Source organism: Siphateles boraxobius, unplaced genomic scaffold, assembly GCF_051911475.1.
Source record: "Siphateles boraxobius isolate OS27281-9 unplaced genomic scaffold, OSU_SipBor_1 19, whole genome shotgun sequence".
NCBI classification, from domain to species: Eukaryota; Metazoa; Chordata; class Actinopteri; order Cypriniformes; family Leuciscidae; genus Siphateles; species Siphateles boraxobius.
The window spans coordinates 18,685,514-18,705,637 of record NW_027508799.1 but is presented as its reverse complement, the minus strand read 5'-3'; the positions used below and the strand labels follow the sequence as shown (position 1 = coordinate 18,705,637).

Below are 20,124 nucleotides of genomic sequence, written 5' to 3'. Positions count from 1 at the left end.
TGATTATACAGAATGGGTTTCCCCTCGGGGAGCACCCTCTTGTCCTCTTGGACACCCTCTTGTCCATATTTTAGATTCATTGCACACCAACTGAAATATTTCAGGTCTTTTATTGTTTTAATACTGATGATTTTGGCATACAGCTCATGAAAACCCAAAATTCCTATCTCAAAAAATTAGCATATCATGAAATGGTTCTCTACACGAGCTATTAACCTAATCATCTGAATCAACTAATTAACTCGAAACACCTGCAAAAGATTCCTGAGGCTTTTAAAAACTCCCAGCCTTTTTCATTACTCAAAACCGCAATCATGGGTAAGACTGCCGACCAGAAGGCCATCATTGACACCCTCAAGCAAGAGGGTAAGACAAAGACACAAGAAATTTCTGAACAAATAGGCTGTTCCCAGAGTGCTGTATCAATGCACCTCAGTGGGAAGTCTGTTGGAAGGAAAAAGTCTGGCAAAAAACGCTGAACAACGAGAAGAGGTGACCGGACCCTGAGGAAGATTGTGGAGAAGGACCGATTCCAGACCTTGGGGGACCTGCGGAAGCAGTGGACTGAGTCTGGAGTAGAAACATCCAGAGCCACCGTGCACAGGCGTGTGCAGGAAATGGGCTACAGGTGCCGCATTCCCCAGGTCAAGCCACTTTTGAACCAGAAACAGCGGCAGAAGCGCCTCACATGGGCTACAGATAAGCAACACAGGAGTACCCACAGTAAGTGATGGTCTGGGGTGCCATGTCAGCTGCTGGTGTTGGTCCACTGTGTTTTATCAAGGGCAGGGTCAATGCAGCTAGCTATCAGGAGATTTTGGAGCACTTCATGCTTCCATCTGCTGAAAAAGCTTTATGGAGATGAAGATTTCATTTTTCAGCAGGACCTGGCACTTGCTCACAGTGCCAAAACCACTGGTAAATGGTTTACTGACCATGGTATTACTGTGCTCAATTGGCCTGCCAACTCTCCTGACCTGAACCCCATAGAGAATCTGTGGGATATTGTGAAGAGAAAGTTGAGAGACGCAAGACCCAACACTCTGGATGAGCTTAAGGCCGCTATCGAAGCATCCTGAGCCTCCATAACACCTCAGCAGTGCCACAGGCTGATTGCCTCCATGCCACGCCGCAATTTCTTTCTGTGTCTTACCCTCTTGCTTGAGGGTGTCAATGATGGCCTTCTGGACAGCAGTCAGGTCGGCAGTCTTACCCATGATTGCGGTTTTGAGTAATGAAACAGGCTGCGAGTTTTTAAAAGCCTCAGGAATCTTTTGCAGGTGTTTAGAGTTAATTAGTTGATTCAGATGATTAGGTTAATAGCTCGTGTAGAGAACCTTTTCATGATATGCTAATTTTTTGAGATAGGAATTTGGGGTTTTCATGAGCTGTATGCCTAAATCATCAGTATTAAAACAATAAAAGACCTGAAATATTTCAGTTGGTGTGCAATGAATCTAAAATATATGAAAGTTTAATTTTTATCATTACATTATGGAAAATAATGAACTTTATCACAATATGCAATTTTTTTGAGAAGGACCTATATATATATATATATATATATATATATATATATATATATATATATATATATAATATATATATTTTTTAATGGTTTAGTGAGAGAAGCCGACGCCTTCAGGGACGATACTAAACCGGGAGACAGATAGCTCGCAAGCATCTGTTCTACCCGGGGTATTGCCCCATAGCCATACTCTCTTAACCCCCTAATATCTGATTATACATGAACTTGGGGGCTAAAAGACAAGATGAGTAAGGCTTTTTCCATGATCTAGACAGCTCGCTGTGCAGATCGGGAAAAAATGGAAGGCCCCGTGATGGGGGTGAAAAAATAGAGGGAAGGAAACTCATTCTTTATTTTTAGGATGAGCTACCCCTTATTTCTGCTGGCCATTAAATATTTAATTTATCTACAGCCTTGGTAAGCACCTCCACCAGCTTTATTTATATATATACAGGTCCTTCTCAAAAAAATAGCATATTGTGATAAAGTTCATTATTTTCCATAATGTAATGATAAAAATTAAACTTTCATATATTTTAGATTCATTGCGCACCAACTGAAATATTTCTGGTATTTTATAGTTTTAATACTGATGATTTTGGCATACAGCTCATGAAAACCCAAAATTCCTATCTCAAAAAAATTAGCATATTTCATCCGACCAATAAAAGAAGTGTTTTTAATACAAAAAAGTCAACCTTCAAATAATTATGTTCAGTTATGCACTCAATACTTGGTCGGGAATCCTTTTGCAGAAATGACTGCTTCAATGCGGCGTGGCATGGAGGCAATCAGCCTGTGGCACTGCTGAGGTGTTATGGAAGCCCAGGATGCTTCGATAGCGACCTTAAGCTCATCCAGCCTCTCACGGAGATTTCAGATGCCCCAACGCCTGTGAAGAGACGACTCGACGCCTGTGAAGAGACGACTCAAAGCCGGCGATATGTTATGCCATAAATTAATACTTGATTAACTAACTGTATTTTTCTATGTACATTTCCGAAATGCAATTTCTGTAAAGCTGCTTTGAGACAATGTGTATTGTGAAAAGCGCTATACAAATAAATTTGAATTGAATTGAATTGAATTGAATCCAGAGTGTTGGGTCTTGCGTCTCTCAACTTTCTCTTCACAATATCCCACAGATTCTCTATGGGGTTCAGGTCAGGAGAGTTGGCAGGCCAATTGAGCACAGTAATACCATGGTCAGTAAACCATTTACCAGTGGTTTTTGCACTGTGAGCAGGTGCCAGGTCGTGCTGAAAAATGAAATCAGATGGAAGCATGAAGTGCTCCAAAATCTCCTGATAGCTGCATTGACCCTGCCCTTGATAAAACACAGTGGACCAACAACTGCAGCTGACATGGCACCGCAGACCATCACTGACTGTGGGTACTTGACACTGGACTTCAGGCATTTTGGCATTTCCTTCTCCCCCAGTCTTCCTCCAGACTCTGACACCTTGATTTCAGAATGACATGCAAAATTTGCTTTCATCCGAAAAAAGTACTTTGGACCACTGAGCAACAGTCCATTGCTGCTTCTCTGTAGCCCAGGTCAGGCGCTTCTGCCGCTGTTTCTGGTTCAAAAGTGGCTTGACCTGGGGAATGCGGCACCTGTAGCCCATTTCCTGCACACGCCTGTGCACGGTGGCTCTGGACGTTTCTACTCCAGACTAAGTCCACTGCTTCCGCAGGTCCCCCAAGGTCTGGAATCGGTCCTTCTCCACAATCTTCCTCAGGGTGCGGTCACCTCTTCTCGTTGTGCAGCGTTTTTTGCCACACTTTTTCCTTCCCACAGACTCCCCACTGAGGTGCCTTGATACAGCACTCTGGGAACAGCCTATTTGTTCAGAAATTTCTTTCTGTGTCTTACCCTCTTGCTTGAGAGTGTCAATGATGGCCTTCTGGACAGCAGTCAGGTCGGCAGTCTTACCCATGATTGCGGTTTTGAGTAATGAAACAGGCTGGGAGTTTTTAAAAGCCTCAGGAATCTTTTGCAGGTGTTTAGAGTTAATTAGTTGATTCAGATGATTAGGTTAATAGCTCGTTTAGAGAACCTTTTCATGATATGCTAATTTTTTGAGATAGGAATTTTGGGTTTTCATGAGCTGTATGCCAAAATCATTAGTATTAAAACAATAAAAGACCTGAAATATTTCAGTTGGTGTGCAATGAATCTATAATATATGAAAGTTTAATTTTTATCATTACATTATGGAAAATAATTAACTTTATCACAATATGCAAATTTTTTGAGAAGGACCTGTATATATATATATATAAACTATTATATATGTGTATATATATTTCTCATACTCTGGGGAAAGAGATGGCAAATCCACTTCCCCCATGATTGTGCTTTGTTACTTTCAATGCCCAGCACATCTACCTCCTCGGAGGTAGAACACTGAAGCATTAATCTCTCTCCCCGGGCGGAAGAGATCGCAGCACGGACTTCCGAGACCGGAGAGAGAGCAATGGATCCCTCGCGGAAAGGGAGGAGATAAGATCTGCGGACCCGTCTCCAACCCCGTAAAGAGATCCTATTTGCGATCCACAGGAATGCATTCTCCGCGCTGCCTCGGCAGACGCGGGTCCTGCACCCTGAGATATATATATATACACACTATGGAAACATATACATATATACACACTATGGAAACGAAACAATTGCACAAACTCTGTGTTCTCTGTGCTCGCGTTATTTAACGAGTAGACACACACACAAGCTTTTTGTGATGTGTTTGGGAGTGGAGCATGTGGTATCAGCCTTGGCTGATTGCCAACATTGTGAAAAGCTTTCGCTTCGCATGCTTCGCTCCCGCCTGTCACTTTTCGAGGAAAGTGGCCAGGCTCGTGAATATTTATTGTTGTCTGTCTGATATATACATGTATATATCAGTCAGACAACAATAAATATTCACAGACAGTTTTGACACAGAGCGCTTTGCTGAGGCACAAAAGCTAACGCGAGTAACGCACCAGGGGCGATTCCAGGATTTTATAAATGAGGGGGCACAAGGGGGACCAAGAACCAGTCAGGGCCCATTGGAAATCAGTTGAATGAATTGACACATTGAATGTGTGTGTGTGTGTGTGTGTGTGTGTGTGTGTGTGTGTGTGTGTGTGTGTGTGTGTGTGTGTGTGTGTGTGTGTGTGTGTGTGCGAACGTTCTCTGCATGAAATCTTTCTTCTTAAAGAAACCTTGGATGTCCTGTTGCTGTGTAAAAATAAACAAAAACCCATAAAGTAGCTAACTTAGAGTTTCATAGCTATGGTGTAAGTTAACGTTCACACATTTTAATGTTTATCACGGCACAGCTTTTTTTTGAAAAAGGTTATTGAGCCTTTAGTCTTTAAAACAACAGATAAAGTAATATTTATCTATTTTATATGTATGTGGTAGTGGGCGCTGCCGCTGAACAACACTGACAAGTCATCTCTATACAGTCTGCCGAAGTTACATTAGCTAATATAACATTACTGGCTTGATCAGTCACACATGAAAGTAATCAGACTAACATACTGTGCGATATTTCAAAATATATACTGTAATTGAGGGTGTGTATACCATAAACAGTGACGTGTCGAGGTGTCTCTCTCTTCTAATGTTTGAAAAACGCGGACTGTGATTCCGCTTTGCGAATCGCAAATCAAGCAGTGATTGACAGCCCTCTGATCCAATGGCGTTGGGCATTGTCAGGTTGACAGTAAATCTAGCCCAATGATGTTGGGGGGGGCACCAGGGGGAGCCAATCCTATTTCAGGGGGGGCAGTGCCACCCCATTCCCCCACTTCTAGACACGCCCCTGTAACGCACCGGATGTACTTATATCCTTTCCTGTTCATGACGTCACCCGCCCGTGGCATTCATTAATTAATTCCATTGGACTAGTTGACATACGTATGGAGTCAATATAATGCCGCATAGTTTTGCAAAAGAATAAAGAATCGCAAAAGAAAATAAAGTTTTTGCAAAACAAAAATGAATTATTGAGCAAAGAAAAAATGTTTTACTCACAAAAATAAAGACTGGCAAAGGGGGAAAAACGTACTGAGAAAAAAATTTGTTTTGCAAACAAAAATAAAGAATTGCAAAATAAAAAAAAGTATTGCAAAAAGAAAGATTTAATTAATTTCAGAAATCAATGACAGCTGTAATCCTATTTTATATCTGCAACATATTTTCCATACTCACACCTAAGTAATTTGCAACGCTGCTATTATTCTGCGTTTCAGTCCATCGTGTGTTCGCAATACCGTTTTTCCTTTGTGCTTCACTTTTCTCTACCTTTCTCTTCATGGCGCTGTTTTGACGTGGGGGTGGAGTCAAGAACCCCCGCGAAGCCGCGTCATCAGCAGGAGACGCAGATCTCAACAGTTAAAGTCACCATGGCAGAAGGATGCTGGTGATTTCAAGGCAGTGGCATAACTTTGCTTTAACCCTTTAGGCGCCAGAGGTTTTTTCCTAAAACGTTCGATTTTGACATCTTAATTTCAAAAGGCTATATCTTAAAAGTGATAAAATATAGAGACTTTCTGTAAATTAGAGAAATATTAAGGATGACCCAAATTTTATGTAGGGATTACATTTTCCCATCTAATTGGCATATTATGACGTCATATGGTGGTGGCAATCTTGGATTATAGAATTTTCATGAAAAGTCACATGTTTAAATGATAAAATGCAGCACTTCTTTCCCCCAAAAATGTCCATCACCTTCTGTATGCTATATTGCACAATACTGAATGCTCAGGTATATAGTAAGTAGTAAACAAACTGTGTAAATCATTACTAATAAATGGTAGAAACAAACCGAATGCATGTAGTGGTTGGCCTTTTGCTGTAGAGATTTTCCATTTACTAAATACAGTAGGCACTCTGATTCCATGTATGGGGCACATATATATTATTCATATGACATACAAACACAAGTAGACAAGACCTGTTTAGTTCAAACGCTCACTCGCCACGGCAAGGCACAGATCATGAGTGAGATGATACGAGCAGCGCGGCTAGATCTGCCTCGCGCGCGCGCCGAGTGTGCACAGCTCGGACTACTGTCATTGTCATTGCGACTCCTCACCCTGCCTCCACGTTGTCTCCTAACTGTCCTATGAATACTTCGACCTTGTCTAACATACCCAGTGGTATTAGACTAAGTCTCCACCACAATACTGTCGCCGCGATTGTGGAGAGGATCTGATAAAATGGCTCACTCGCAAACTAGCTCCGCTTTTGATCGCACTGATTCAATGCGCTCTAACTCGAACATTTTGTATAGAAACATGACGTTTTTTTGATTCGGGGATGAAGTATGACATGTCTGCCATCCAGTGGAGGGGAGGTCGAACGAAATTTGACACCCAATTTGACAAAATCGGCCGTTTTATTCAGTGCCGCATCTTGTCGAGTAAACTCGACCGTGGCGCCTAGAGGGTTAAAAAGTGGATGGGACAGGTGGGTTGGGGTTGCTAATACAATCACTAAATCATAAATACTATCAGAATCAGAATCAGAATCCATTTTATTGCCAAGTAGTGTTGTGCACATACAAGGAATTTGCTTTGGTAATAAGGTGTTACCGAGGCTGCTATAATCAGCGCCAACTTGAGAAAAATACAGCATGACATGAGGAGAGGTGAGGAGAAAAAAAAGGTGACCCCCAGACTATGCTCCTGTAAGGAGAACAGTCTGGGAACAGGAAAAAACACCTCAGCAACATTAGCACATAAACAGTACACTCTACAAACAAGACATTGCAACACGGTTGGGAGTGGGGGATGGAGTTAGTCCAGCCAAGGCAAGCAGCATCCGGTCCTGCAGCCATTATGGCGCTGGTCGCAGACCCGCCTGTCAGACTGGGGGTACGAAGCGGCGAAGGCGTGGGATGGGGTGTGGGGCAGGTGCATATCTGTGTATGTGTAAGTTCATGTGTGTGTAGGCCTGGAGAGAGTCGCTAAGCCAGCCCCATAATCTAGGAGCCTCAGTCCGCAGTTGCCATGGAGACAACCTTGATCATGTCCCAGGCAGAGTCAACAATCACCAGGTGTCTGAGGAGTCGGGGAAGGAACGCAAGAGCGGCTTACTGCAGCGCTCTTCCGGGAGAGCTGTTGTTCCAGCAGCGGCCTTGGCCAAGGCCAGTGCTGGTTGGGGGGTGCCGAAACAGATAAGATTGGGATTGTTTGGTCTCGGGGCGAGTAGCCGCGTTCAATTTATACAGGCTATTCTCCTGGTCCATTTTGGTCTCTGAAACGATCCATTTGCCTTTGCAAAGCTGTGAATTTCTCCATGATGTTATCCATATTGTGGTTCATAGACCCAGTCTGAGTGCTGACAGCTCTGCCCACCGCTTCAATCATCACGGGCAGCCTTGCGGGGCTTTTGACAGCTGTCACCGTCTGCTTAGTTCCTCGATAAACCAGGGCAATGCCTAATCCAATCAGCAGAAGACCTGTTATCATGGTGCCGAATAGGTAGATATCTTCAATGTCCTCCATGGAAAGAGCCGCCAGACACACGACCCGCCACCTCTCCCACGCGTCTATCGTGTAGCCAGCTGCGAACGTTCCTGCAGGGCAGTCAGGTTCCCCCGAACCCAAGCTTCTCTTCGAGAAGATGGTGTCAATTGCATTGAGAGACCAGTTGATCAAATCCATAATTTCTTGGTTTTGGAGAGCAGTGTAGCGAGAGTCTCTCAAAGTAAAAGATATTAGACGTGACGAAAGAAGCAAAGCAGGAGAGGTCAGGGGAGGGAGAGGGAGAGAAAATGCAACCGCCTTCGTTGAGAGCCAAGAGGGAATGACAAGAGATAGCCTATGTACAATAACTTGTTGAGAGAGCCTATGTACAATAACTTACCGATATCCAGCAATCGAATAGTACATTGTGTTTAATGTGTCTTCAATCTATCGCCGTTGCGGAGACTCTCTATTTATTCCAGTGAAATCACAAAATAAAATGCACACAAACGTGTCCCTGCATGATATAGACTGTAACCACTGATGAAAATAATCACTTTTGATGAGAGAAAAAAAACTATGCGAGTGCGGTTTAGAACCATAACCTCTGATTCGCTTGGCTAAAGATCTACCACTAGATAATTTAAGAACTCAAACTAAATTTGCGGATCGCTGTATTGATTTACGGGTTAAGCAGAGAGGCTACACAGTTTGACAAGTGGGCAGCGGCCGCACACCAGGCCGCCGGATGGTGTTGCTCTAACTATTATCACACCGGCCCTCGCGGCCTCGAAACACTACCGGCCCACCGGGAAACGTCCTGACTCTCCAGATTGCCACTCTGCCCCTTGCCTTGTCTACTGCTTTTTGAAAATTTAAGGCTTTCTTCTTCATAAAACGAGTAAGCCATCATCACATTTTTGTATTTTTTTTAATGTACATTAGTAAGCTACAGAACATCGTCTTTCAAAAAATGACCTGCGCGAAAGAGAAAAAAAAAAAAAGAATGCGTGATTGTACCCAGCACTTCTGAAAATGCACTTCCGAATGCGTCTCTGTCCCCAGCACATTTCACACCAAACTGACGCCCATGAATGTACAGTTGATTGTCTCCCTTTATTTCACCAACATTAAAATGTGTGTGTGTGTTTTTTAAAGCTAAATCCGATTAGTATTAACGACGATTGCCAAAGTTGAATTGCTGGTGGCGGTCTTTTCATCTCGAGTGATGTGTGTAATTTAAGTGTGAGTGAGTGTTTATGCACAGGTCTACGGGAATGAAAAATACACATAAAATTTTTTAAAAACACAGACATTTTAATGTTGGTGAAATACAGGGAAACAATAAACTGTACATACCTGGAATTCACATGGGAAATCCCCAGCATCCTTCTGCCATGGTGACTTTAACTGTTAAGATCTGCGTCCAGTGTTGCCAGATCTTGCGAGACAAATAAGCAAGGAGGCCTGTGAAAACAAGCCCAAAACAAGCGACAGATTGCTGTACTACGGAGCCCTGGAAGTCACCTGTGGGGAAAAAAAAAATTTGCTATCCCTCCCCTCAGTTTATAAACTGTACTCACAAATTCTTAAACTGTTCCCTCGGTTTAACAAATCACGCCCACCGATTAATAAACCGTACCCATGAGTTCCTAATCCGTGCTCTCAGATTTGTAAACCATGCCTTAAGTTTTAGCAACCTGTACCCACAAATTCATAAACCGTTCCCATGTGTTTGTAAACTACTCACGTATTTGTGGCCCCTCCCCCAGTCTGTGCCGGATGATTCAACCAGGCCATCTGTTTAGGTGCGGGATGCATTTCATTATGTTTAAACTTATTTTTTTTAAATGGATAATTTCTTGAATTTTCTAAAAAGTCGACATTTAGGCTACTTGTATCTTTAAAGTCCATTTTTTGGGTGGAAAAAGCTCAGTATAATAGAATAAGCAAGGGTTAGGTTATATAAAAATAAGACATTCATAAATTATTTTATGATTAGCATATTACTGTCTTGAGTGAACTCATTTATAGTTATAAATGCAAATAATAGTAATAATTATCATTATTATTATTATTACATTTAGGCTACATATTTAGAAGACGCTTCTATCCAAAAAAGGAACAAGCAATTCGTCAAATATCAGTCTTAATACAGGATAGACAATAATAATACAGGGCTAAGATTATCACAAATAAACACAAGATTTTGACGCATATGCAAGTAAGGATAGCAAGTGTTCGCGCCGGTCTCCATCAGTTGCGACTCGCACGCATTTTCATTTAAACGTCACTCACTGACAAAGCGTTTTCCTAACCAGAAATAAAAAAAGATTGCCCTGCTCTGCCTTTGATTGTCTAGTACTTGTTGCCATCTGGGTCAGAGCCTATTAGAAGCAGAATGTGGGTGGGACAAAACTCTGCTGTCTCTTGTGTGTATGGGGAAAGGGGAGGGACAGAGGGAACAGGCAAGTTCCCTCGGAAGGGAAATACAAAGGACTACAAAACATTACGCAGAAAAGTAAATAACATAAAAAGTCCAGGGGAGCACAGGCTGGGATTATGACAGTAATATGTTTGCATAATATCTAAGTTTATAATTGTTCAGTACATCACTTCATCAAAGATTGTTCCATATTAAAAAAGTATATAAAGTCATATCGATCATGTCTTGTCAACGAATGAAAAAGCCAGCCAATTATTAACCCTTTGATGCACAACATGGGTCTAAATAGACCCGACTGAGTTTTAATTTTCTATATCTTTGCAAGAAATTAATTTCATCATTCAGTATTCCAGGTATTCCTCAATTAACTTGTTTTTGATCATCACAAATCCTTATTTTTATTTTTACTTTATTACTTTTTGAATAAAAATAGTTTTTGTATCGCAACCCTTCTAATGCGCAACATGGGTCTAAAAAGACCTGTATTCATTTCCTATGTTATTTCAGTCATGGCTGAGTGTTTTCTTTGTTGAATATTTAAAATATATGTATTTTATCAGTTGTTATTCCAGGTATTCATTAAATATCTTGTTTTTGATTTCCACAAATCATTATGTTTATGTTTCCTTTCTTACTTTATAAACAAACACAGTTTTTGTATTTCTACATCAATTTTACATACATGGGTCCAAAAATGACCCGTATTCATTTCCTATGTTATTTCAGTCATGGCTGAGTGTTTCCTTGCTGAATCTTTAAAATACATGTATTTTATCATTTGTTATTCCAGATATTTATTAAATATTTATATTTATGTTTCCTTACTTTATATACAAACACATTTTTGTATTTCTACATCAATTTTACATACATGGATCAAAAATGACCCATATAGAAACGTCTCAGGTTACGTATGTAACCCTGGTTCCCTGAGAGGGAACGAGACGCTGCGTTGAGACGCGGTGGGAACGCTCTGCGTGATTGCGTCGTGAAGCACGTGTATAATCAGTCCAATGGAAGAGCGAGACATTTTACATTCTTTACGGCTGTGAGAATCGCAGAAATACGTGCAGGAGACAGACGTGCTTGCATTGTTGTCGAATGCCATAATACACCTAGAAAGTGGTCCTCAAGCTGGGAGGAGTACACTCTTTTTGGTGTTGAGCCGCAACCCCAACCTCCTTATGTGGGACAGAACGACATCTCGATGTTGAACTGCCAAAAGCTCGGACTGAGCTAAAAATCAACCAATCGTCGATATAATTTAATACGCGAATGCCCTGGAATCTCAGAGGAGCCAGAGCTGCATCCACGCATATTGTAAAAGGTGTGGGGTGATAACCTAGGCCGAATGGAAGAACCCGATACTGGTATGCTTCGCCCCTGAAAGCAAACCTCAGGAACCTCCTGTGATGAGGATGGATAGATAAGTAAGCGTCCTTTAACTCTATTGTGACAAACCGGTCCTCGGACTGAATCTGTGACACAATCATATTTAGCGTAAGCATAATATGCTGTTTAATTGACGCAGGTCTAGAGTAGGACGCAACCCCTCATCCTCTTTCGGAACAATGAAGTAATGGCAGTAAAACCCTGACTGTCTGCCGGGAGGAGGAACCCCTTCTACAGCTCCTTTTGCAGAAGTGTCAGTACTTCCTGCTCCATAACCAAAGCCTGCTCGGGGTCCACCACAGTGGGGAGGACCCCTAGAAATCTGGGCGGACAAGAACCGAATTCTGAACCCTTTTCTATAGTGTGCAGGACCCACCGAGAAATATGTGGCAGTAGTTTCCACGCTGCCAGAAATTCTACTAGGGGAACCAGTCTCTCAAGACTGGCCTCTGGATTTGGTTGAACAGTCAGTACGGTGCCCTGAAGCGGCGAACCGGCAGGGAACAACCGAACTGACCGTTCTACGACCCTCCTCGGAGGATCGTATGGGGACGCTGACACCTCGGTGCCCTGAACGGCGAACCGGCAGGGAACAACCGAACTGGCAGCGCTGCGACCCTCCTCAGAGAGTCGCACCCCAGAGGGCGCCGAGGAGAAACGATTTCTCAAAACCGTCCCTGCCCCGGAGGAGCCCTCAGAAGCTTTATTAGAGATGACAGTCCTCAGATCTTGCCTCCCTTTAAATAACTTAGTTCCAATGACCCTCCTCGGAGGATCATTGGAAAAAGCAGGCACCTCGGCACCCTGAAACAGCGAACCGTCAGGGAAACCGAACTGACTGCTCTACGACCCCCCTCGGAGGATCGTTTGGGGACACTGACACCTTGGTGTCCTGAACGGCGAACCGGCAGGAAAACCGAACTGGCAGCGCTGCGACCCTCCTCAGAGAGTCGCACCCCAGAGGGCGCCGAGGAGAAACGATTTTCTCAAAAACCATCCCTACCCCGGAGGGGACCACCCTTTACAAGCCTGATAGCCTCGGCATCAGGGCTTCCTATTGTCCAAGCTTTTTTAGAGATAAAATAGTCCTCAGATCTTGCATATCTCTAACTGGCTAGACTGCTACCGCCACCCAAGTCCCCTTTGATTGTGGAGGAGCCCAAATGGCGATGCTCGCTGTGCTGCGAGGAGCTTAGTAGACTGAGACTGCTCCGCCCAGCAGTCTCAGGAACATAGATTGGTGAGGAAGAAACCTCTGGAACGCCGCTGAACGGTTTATTCTTAGTTTCTTGAAAGCGGAGCATCCAGAAGAACAGACATAATTTTATCTTATTTTTCTTTACTTTTAAATCAGAAAAACGTATATATATATATATATATATATATATATATATATATATATATATATATATATATATATATATATATATCAGTCCGTGGCCACCAGCAGGAAAACAACCGAACTGGCCGTGTGCGACCCTCCTCAGAGAGTCGCCACCCAGAGGACGCAGAGGAGAAACGATTTCTCGAAACCGTCCCTCCCCAGTATAGTTTATCTGTTTTTGCACGACGCAATTCTCGAATAGCGTCAGTGCTGACAACCTCACATTCATCCATGTCTTTATAATTTACCCACCAGCGTTACCTAAAAAATTTTTTATTTAGATGGCTGGTGGGTAACGTCGGGGTTAAAAATTATGACGCCGACTCGGGAGAGAGAAAGCTAGCAAGCGTCTCTTTAACCCGAGGCACTGTCATACCATGATACTTAATACCCATAGCATTACTATAGTTAGACGTAGGGCATTAAACACATAAAATAGAAACCGACTTATTCCACGATCTTGACACCTCAGTGTGGTGTGGAGATAGGGAAAAACGGCAGTCCCCGACGAGGAGGCTGAGATACAGAGTTTTTCTGTTTTTAGATTTATTTCATCTAATAAACTCCTTAATTTCACTCTCATAAAGTTCAGCTGGCCAGAAAATATTTAACTAGCAACAACACTAGATAAACCTCCTTTTAAAGCTCCTCTTTATTCAACAGAGTTATGAGCTGACTTATTTATTCATTTATTGAAAACTCAAACATCTGCCTTTTCTTAATATCTTTATTTGTTTTGTTCTCTTTTTCTAAACAAAACACTAACGATACCAATTCCTCGGAACTGGAAATCGCCAGCACTGGATCTGGCAGGTGAAAGCTGAGATAGGGCAGAGCCCGTCCCAACCCCCGCTGTCAGATCCGTTTGCGAACCCCAAAATGCGAGTCGCCGCCGTGCATCGGCAACAGCGGGACCTGCGCGGGGAGCGCGAACCGAACCGTCCTCCTAGAAGAACGCCCGGCGGGAGCGGAGCGTCCTCACGGACAGTTTCTCGCAATGCTCACAGTCAGCCCCCTCGAGAACTGACTGTGGCATGCTCCACTCCCAAATAGTAACAAAAAGCTGATGTGTGTGTCCCCACCCGTGATATAACGTGGGCAGGGAACAACACAAAAGCTGCTTGCTCTCTTTTGCCATAATATATATATATATTGCAACTTGACAGACAACAATAAATATGACAAGGACAGAATACACAGATCGCTTGCTGAAGGCAACAGAAGCTGTCGCGGTCTGTTTTCTGGTGTGCTTTATAGCTTCCTGGTCTATGACGTCACCGCCTATGACGTCTCGCTCTTCCATTGGACTGATTATACACGTGCTTCACGACGCAATCACGCAGAGCGTTCCCACCGCGTCTCAACGCAGCTCGAGTTCCCTTGAAAGGGAACCTTTGATATTTGCACATATTTGCAAGTAGGAACATATTTACTGCATAAATACTATTACTATAGTATTACATAATACTATCACCTGCCACACATTTCACAACTCAACACAGCTGCTTTTGTATATTTGATGCAAGTCTTATTTTATTTTAACCACAGAAAATATTTGATATTTTGTAAAAGATAACTGGACATAATATTTGAATATTAGGCTATGGTTACCTTGACCATGAACTCCTAGTGAGAAATTACTTGTGAGATAGAGAAACATATCCAATACTATTAGCTAGCTAAGTGTTGACATATTCTATTCTAGCTAGCTAATGTTAGCTACACTAAAAAAAGATGGGTTTTTAAAGGGGGATTCAGCAACTCTAGCTATTTCTTCGCTGATTTTCACTTTTGTTGTCGTATGTTTTCTTAACGAGCTTCCCCTACAGCTGTGGGAGTATATTTCACAACAATGTTGTAAAAAAACTCACAGCGGGCCCCTCCTCCCCCTTTCTACCGCTGCTCATGTGCATTTGTTATTATCGGAGCCGCCCAACATTATCGTGTGGAGCTATGTCTACCGAGGTGGGTAATACATCACACACATTGAGGGCGGCGTGTGTGTTTATGTCGAATTGCCATAAAGCAGATTGTGTTTCTCGCTCATTCTCGCTTCTCACAAGACTTCCTGTTTCCAACTTACTGGGACGTTAGTCCCCATGTTGCAAGGTTGGTTTTCCACCTAGGAATGTTGGGGGGAGCAGGGCAAGTCACCATTCTCACCAGAACAGGTTATTAAACCATCCAAATGATTTCTAAACGGTTTTATTAAAGGGTTAGTTCACCCAAAAATGAAAATTCTGTCAGTATTTACTCACCCTCATGTTGTTCATGTTGTGGAACACGAATTAAGATATTTTTGATGAAATCTGAGAGCTGGATCACTCCTCCATAGGCTTCTTGAGGGATTGAACTTGCAGGCCCCGAAAAGTTATTACAGACATTGTTAAAATAGTCCAAGTGACTACAGTGGCTCAATCTTAAGTTTATCAAACGACGAGAATACTTTTTGTGTGCAAAAAAAACAAAAATAACGACTTTATTTCACCTATTCAGTTCCTTCTCTGTGGGCCTCAAGTCAGTTCACTAGTGTAAAAGCGTAGAGCTTCTGTTGTTGTACGTCACACGCATCACACACATGACCAGCGTCGGCCAATAGTGAGCCTACGTGTGACGTACTTCTACGCTATTACACTAAGTTAACTGACTAGAGCCCAACAGAGAAGGAAATGAATAGTTGAAATAAAGTCGTTATTTTTGTTTGTTTTTGCGCACAAATGTATTCTCGTCGCTTGATAAACTTAAGATTGAGCCACAGTAGTCACTTGGACTATTTTAACGATGTCTTTAATAACTTTTCGAGGCCGGCAAGTTTCAATCCTTTTGAAGCCTATGGACTAGTATGGAGGAGTGATCCAGCTCTCAGATTTCATCAAAAATATCTTAATTTATGTTCTAAAGATGAACGAATGTCTTACAGGGCTGGAACAACATGAGGGTGAGTAAATACTGACAGAATTTTCATTTTTGGGTGAACTATCCCTTTAAGTTGAAATAGTTGCCGAATGCCCCTTTAAAGCTTATTTATATGTAATAGGCCTAAAACTTCTATTAAGAACCGTATAGTCTTGAATAAGCCATTATGCTGAAATGGTTCGATGTGTTAAGAGTTTAGGGTCCTTTTTTTCCCGCCTTTTTGATTTTAAAATCTGTAACTGTCAAAGCCACCTGAAATAACATAGGAAATGAATACGGTCATTTTAGACCCATGTATGTGAAATTGATGTAGAAATACAAAAACTGTGTTTGTTTATAAAGTAAGAAAGGAAACATAAACATAATGATTTGTGGAAATCAAAAACAAAGATATTTAATGAATACCTGGAATAACAAATGATAAAATACATATATTTTAAAGATTCAGCAAAGAAACACAGCCATGATTGAAATAACATAGGAAATGAATATGGGTCATTTTAGACCTGTGTACGTAAAATTGATGTAGAAATACTAAACCTGTGTTTGTTTAAAAAGTAAGAAAGGAAACATAAACATAATGATTTGTGGAAATCAAAAACAAGATATTTAATCAATACCTGGAATAACAAATGATAAAATACATATATTTTAAAGATTCAGCAAAGACACATTCAGCCATGACTGAAATAATATAGGAAATGAATACGGGTCTTTTTAGACCCATGTTGCGCATTAGAAGGGGTATCCATAGCTTGCGCATCAAAGGGTTAATTATCATCCATTATTGTGCCTTTAGACTCTACAGAAGGGATGTTTTATACCCTAAATACCATACTTACATATTCTTCAGTTATTAACAATCTGTTGATTCAACTACTTTGAACAAAACCGAAAATCATTAACAAGACATTTGTCTCAAAGTTTTTGGTAATTTTTGCTACATGATTCTGTAACATTTGAAAACACATTAAATAGCAATAGAATATTAAACCTATATCACATATACATATATGGTTGTCGGTGATCAGACGAATTTCCCAGTGCACATGCAGTGAACCTATTCAAAAATGCTGAGAAAGTGGGGAAATTGTTAAATGAAGTTCAAATATTTGTTTGCAGCGTGTTCAAATGACTCAGTCTTTCATTAGATATCATAATGTTACAGTATTTATTGCTTTGGGTCAGCTCAGCTGCACTCTTGTTGTCTGGGGTAATTTACGCTGACAGACAGCAGAACTCGTCCAGGTGTGTGTCAGATATTTTGACAAGTTGAAAGAGGGGCGGACATCCAGTGTGACAGCTGTCAGACAGAGGTTGACTGGAGAGGCTCTCATACCTAGAGATGTTCATACACACACAATAGCACATGAAAGCTATAGAGTATAGACATCAAAATGGGGTGGCGACACAGAACATGACAGCGATCGGGTGATGAGTGATACACAGCTGTGTGTGTGTGACAGAAAGAGAGATAGAGAGAGAGAGCAAAGCACTCTGGGAAAGAATGAAAGCTGATTTCTTTGAGCTTTGACACTGCTGGGTTTTCTTTGAGGTTCACAATCATCGGATACTCCTGATTTTGTCACTCTGCCTGCTAGTGTTGAGATACAGAGGATATTGCACGAATGTATCCCACAATCCCATTAAATCGTGGGCGTCCATATATGTCAGATTATGCACATCATACAGTATGTATCCGTGGCAGTGACATTTAAACTCCTGAGATCAAACAGAAGCTTTTCATCTGTTATTTCTCTCTTTTGTCTCATTTCAGCTTCCAGTGGCAAATACCGCTGACGTTCACAGTGGGAAACTCCAGTCACATATCAACAGCGACCATTATGTGGGTCGCCAATAAAACAGGTACAATTATACAAAGTACTTTTATTAGCATATGGACACAGTCACATTATTCTCATGAGGATTTTCCTTCACTGTGATGATGTCAGGACAGTTTAATATGACCCTGATATTTTTGACTTCTCATTTTTAGACCTGATCAAAAAAAAAGGCCTCTCATGTCCTTGACCCATGAAATCCCTTTCAGCCAGTGACAGATACCAAATAAAAAAAGTTTTTCTTAAATTGGATTTCCTCATTAAATGTGACTAATTCAGCTTTGCATTAATGTAAATATCTTTTTACTAAACACTTCAATGCTATTCTTCTGTGACTCCCACACTGTTGCAGCACCCACACGTCCACCATCATTACATTCAATCATTTTCCATTACATTCCTCTCCTTTGGGAGAACTAGGCGGATTTTCTTTGGACGGAGCCACAGTGAGTCAAATTCCAAGAGCCGGAATTGAATTTGCTCTGCAAGCGATCCCTGTGGCTCAGAGCTGAAATTTCCCCTGATTATGAGACCATTTAACAGCCTCCATTTTCTGCTCACCTTCCCTGAAAAACAGCCCTCAGCAGGGCTACAATGCAGATGACACCGAGCCGGAGACAATGACTCTTGAAAGAAACACACACTGTAACATAGAGACCCCATTTATATGCATTAACTCACCGCATAACTCTTAAAATCTGGCTGCTGATGGTTGAATGCTTCCTGGATCACGATACACAGCAAATCTATTGAGTCCATGAGCGCTCGAAAGCACTTAACCAGTGCATTTGTTAGCCATGAAAAAGCAGAAGGTCTGGCTGGAATATTACAGGTTTAGAACGTGGCAAACACAATAGATGTACATACAAAATGCTGAATGCATTGTCTCTTCATGTATATTTCTATGCAGGTACGAGTTGTGAAAACATTTGCTCACAATTTGATATGCATAAAAAGTTAGCAAGTTCACTGTCAGGGAAGAATATATCAGTCCATGTGAACTATAGTTACTGGTTTATATTTCATTAGAAATGCAGTCAGTTTAATATGCTTTATATACATTTAGTCTATTATAAACTTCCTGTTATCTGAATATATTATCTGTCTGTGAGCGTCTAGGCATCATTTCGCGCCTCATCTTTCTGCTTATAAGCATGTGGAGTTGAGCTGCAGTGACTGTCAGAAGTGTCATTAAACGTTTGTTTCATGTTCTTTTTTTTTACTGCTGTATTTATAGAGAGGCACAGAGTGGGTCACATGGACGGCGAGACATGGTTGCTGGGCAACATCAACCAAACGGGATACTTCCGAGTGAACTACGACCTCCACAACTGGAGACTTCTCATTCAGCAGCTGATGAGCAACCCAAAGGTATTCCTTTCTTCCACATCTGTCAGTCTTTCTGACTCCTCCCGTTTTATCCAAAGTGTTTCTTCCCCCAGTCTTTTTCCTCATTCTCCTCATCACTTCCTGCTGTATTGTAAATGTCTGTGCTGTTCTCTCGCGGCAGATAATCTCCGTGGGCAACAGGGCCGGTCTGATCGATGACGTCTTCAACCTGGCGAGGTGGGTTCTGTTTGTTACATGGAGAATCATTCAGAGAGTGTGAGACCTGCACTAGAGATCCATCCCCCGCAGAAACCGCTAGACTATTCAGGCTGATTGTGTCCTGCTTTTTATTATCACAGTAACTGTCACATTATTTCAGGAGGTCGTTCACCTACCAGTGAGAAAGCACAAAGTGACAGTGGTGAGGAAAACTCTTGGAGTATAAAGGCCTGTTGAGTCCAAGTCAGGCTTTCAGTACAAAAACATCAACAAGATTTGAAATTAAAACAAAACATTTATTTGACCTTCGGTATGGTGAAATTAAGTAATTAAATCTAAGTATGATTAAATAAATTCATAATTAAATGCTCCAATTTATTTTGTTATTCCATGAAAACACAATAATAATTATTGTTTAAAACATATTATATCATTTTTTACCAAACTAGACCTGCATTTGAATAATTTTCTTTATATTTTGTATGTTTTTAATCATAATAGGCTTCATTTCTGAATGACACTCTGATGAATCATGAATTTCTGAAACCTGATTTCCCTAAAGAGCTCTTGATAATACTGGAGGATATTTCACACATCAGTCAAC

The 20,124-nt window shown here is 41.5% G+C and overlaps 1 protein-coding gene across 1 annotated transcript in view; it reads left to right on the top strand.

Annotated features, from left to right (window-relative positions):
* The window catches only part of LOC143741710 (thyrotropin-releasing hormone-degrading ectoenzyme-like), a 207,842-nt gene that overhangs the window by 150,737 nt on the left and 36,981 nt on the right, over positions 1-20,124 (top strand). The window contains exons 10-12 of the mRNA XM_077234037.1: positions 17,909-17,997; positions 19,210-19,343; positions 19,483-19,538. Of these exons, the coding sequence (XP_077090152.1) occupies positions 17,909-17,997; positions 19,210-19,343; positions 19,483-19,538 (279 nt within the window). The remainder of the gene's footprint in view (positions 1-17,908; positions 17,998-19,209; positions 19,344-19,482; positions 19,539-20,124) is intronic.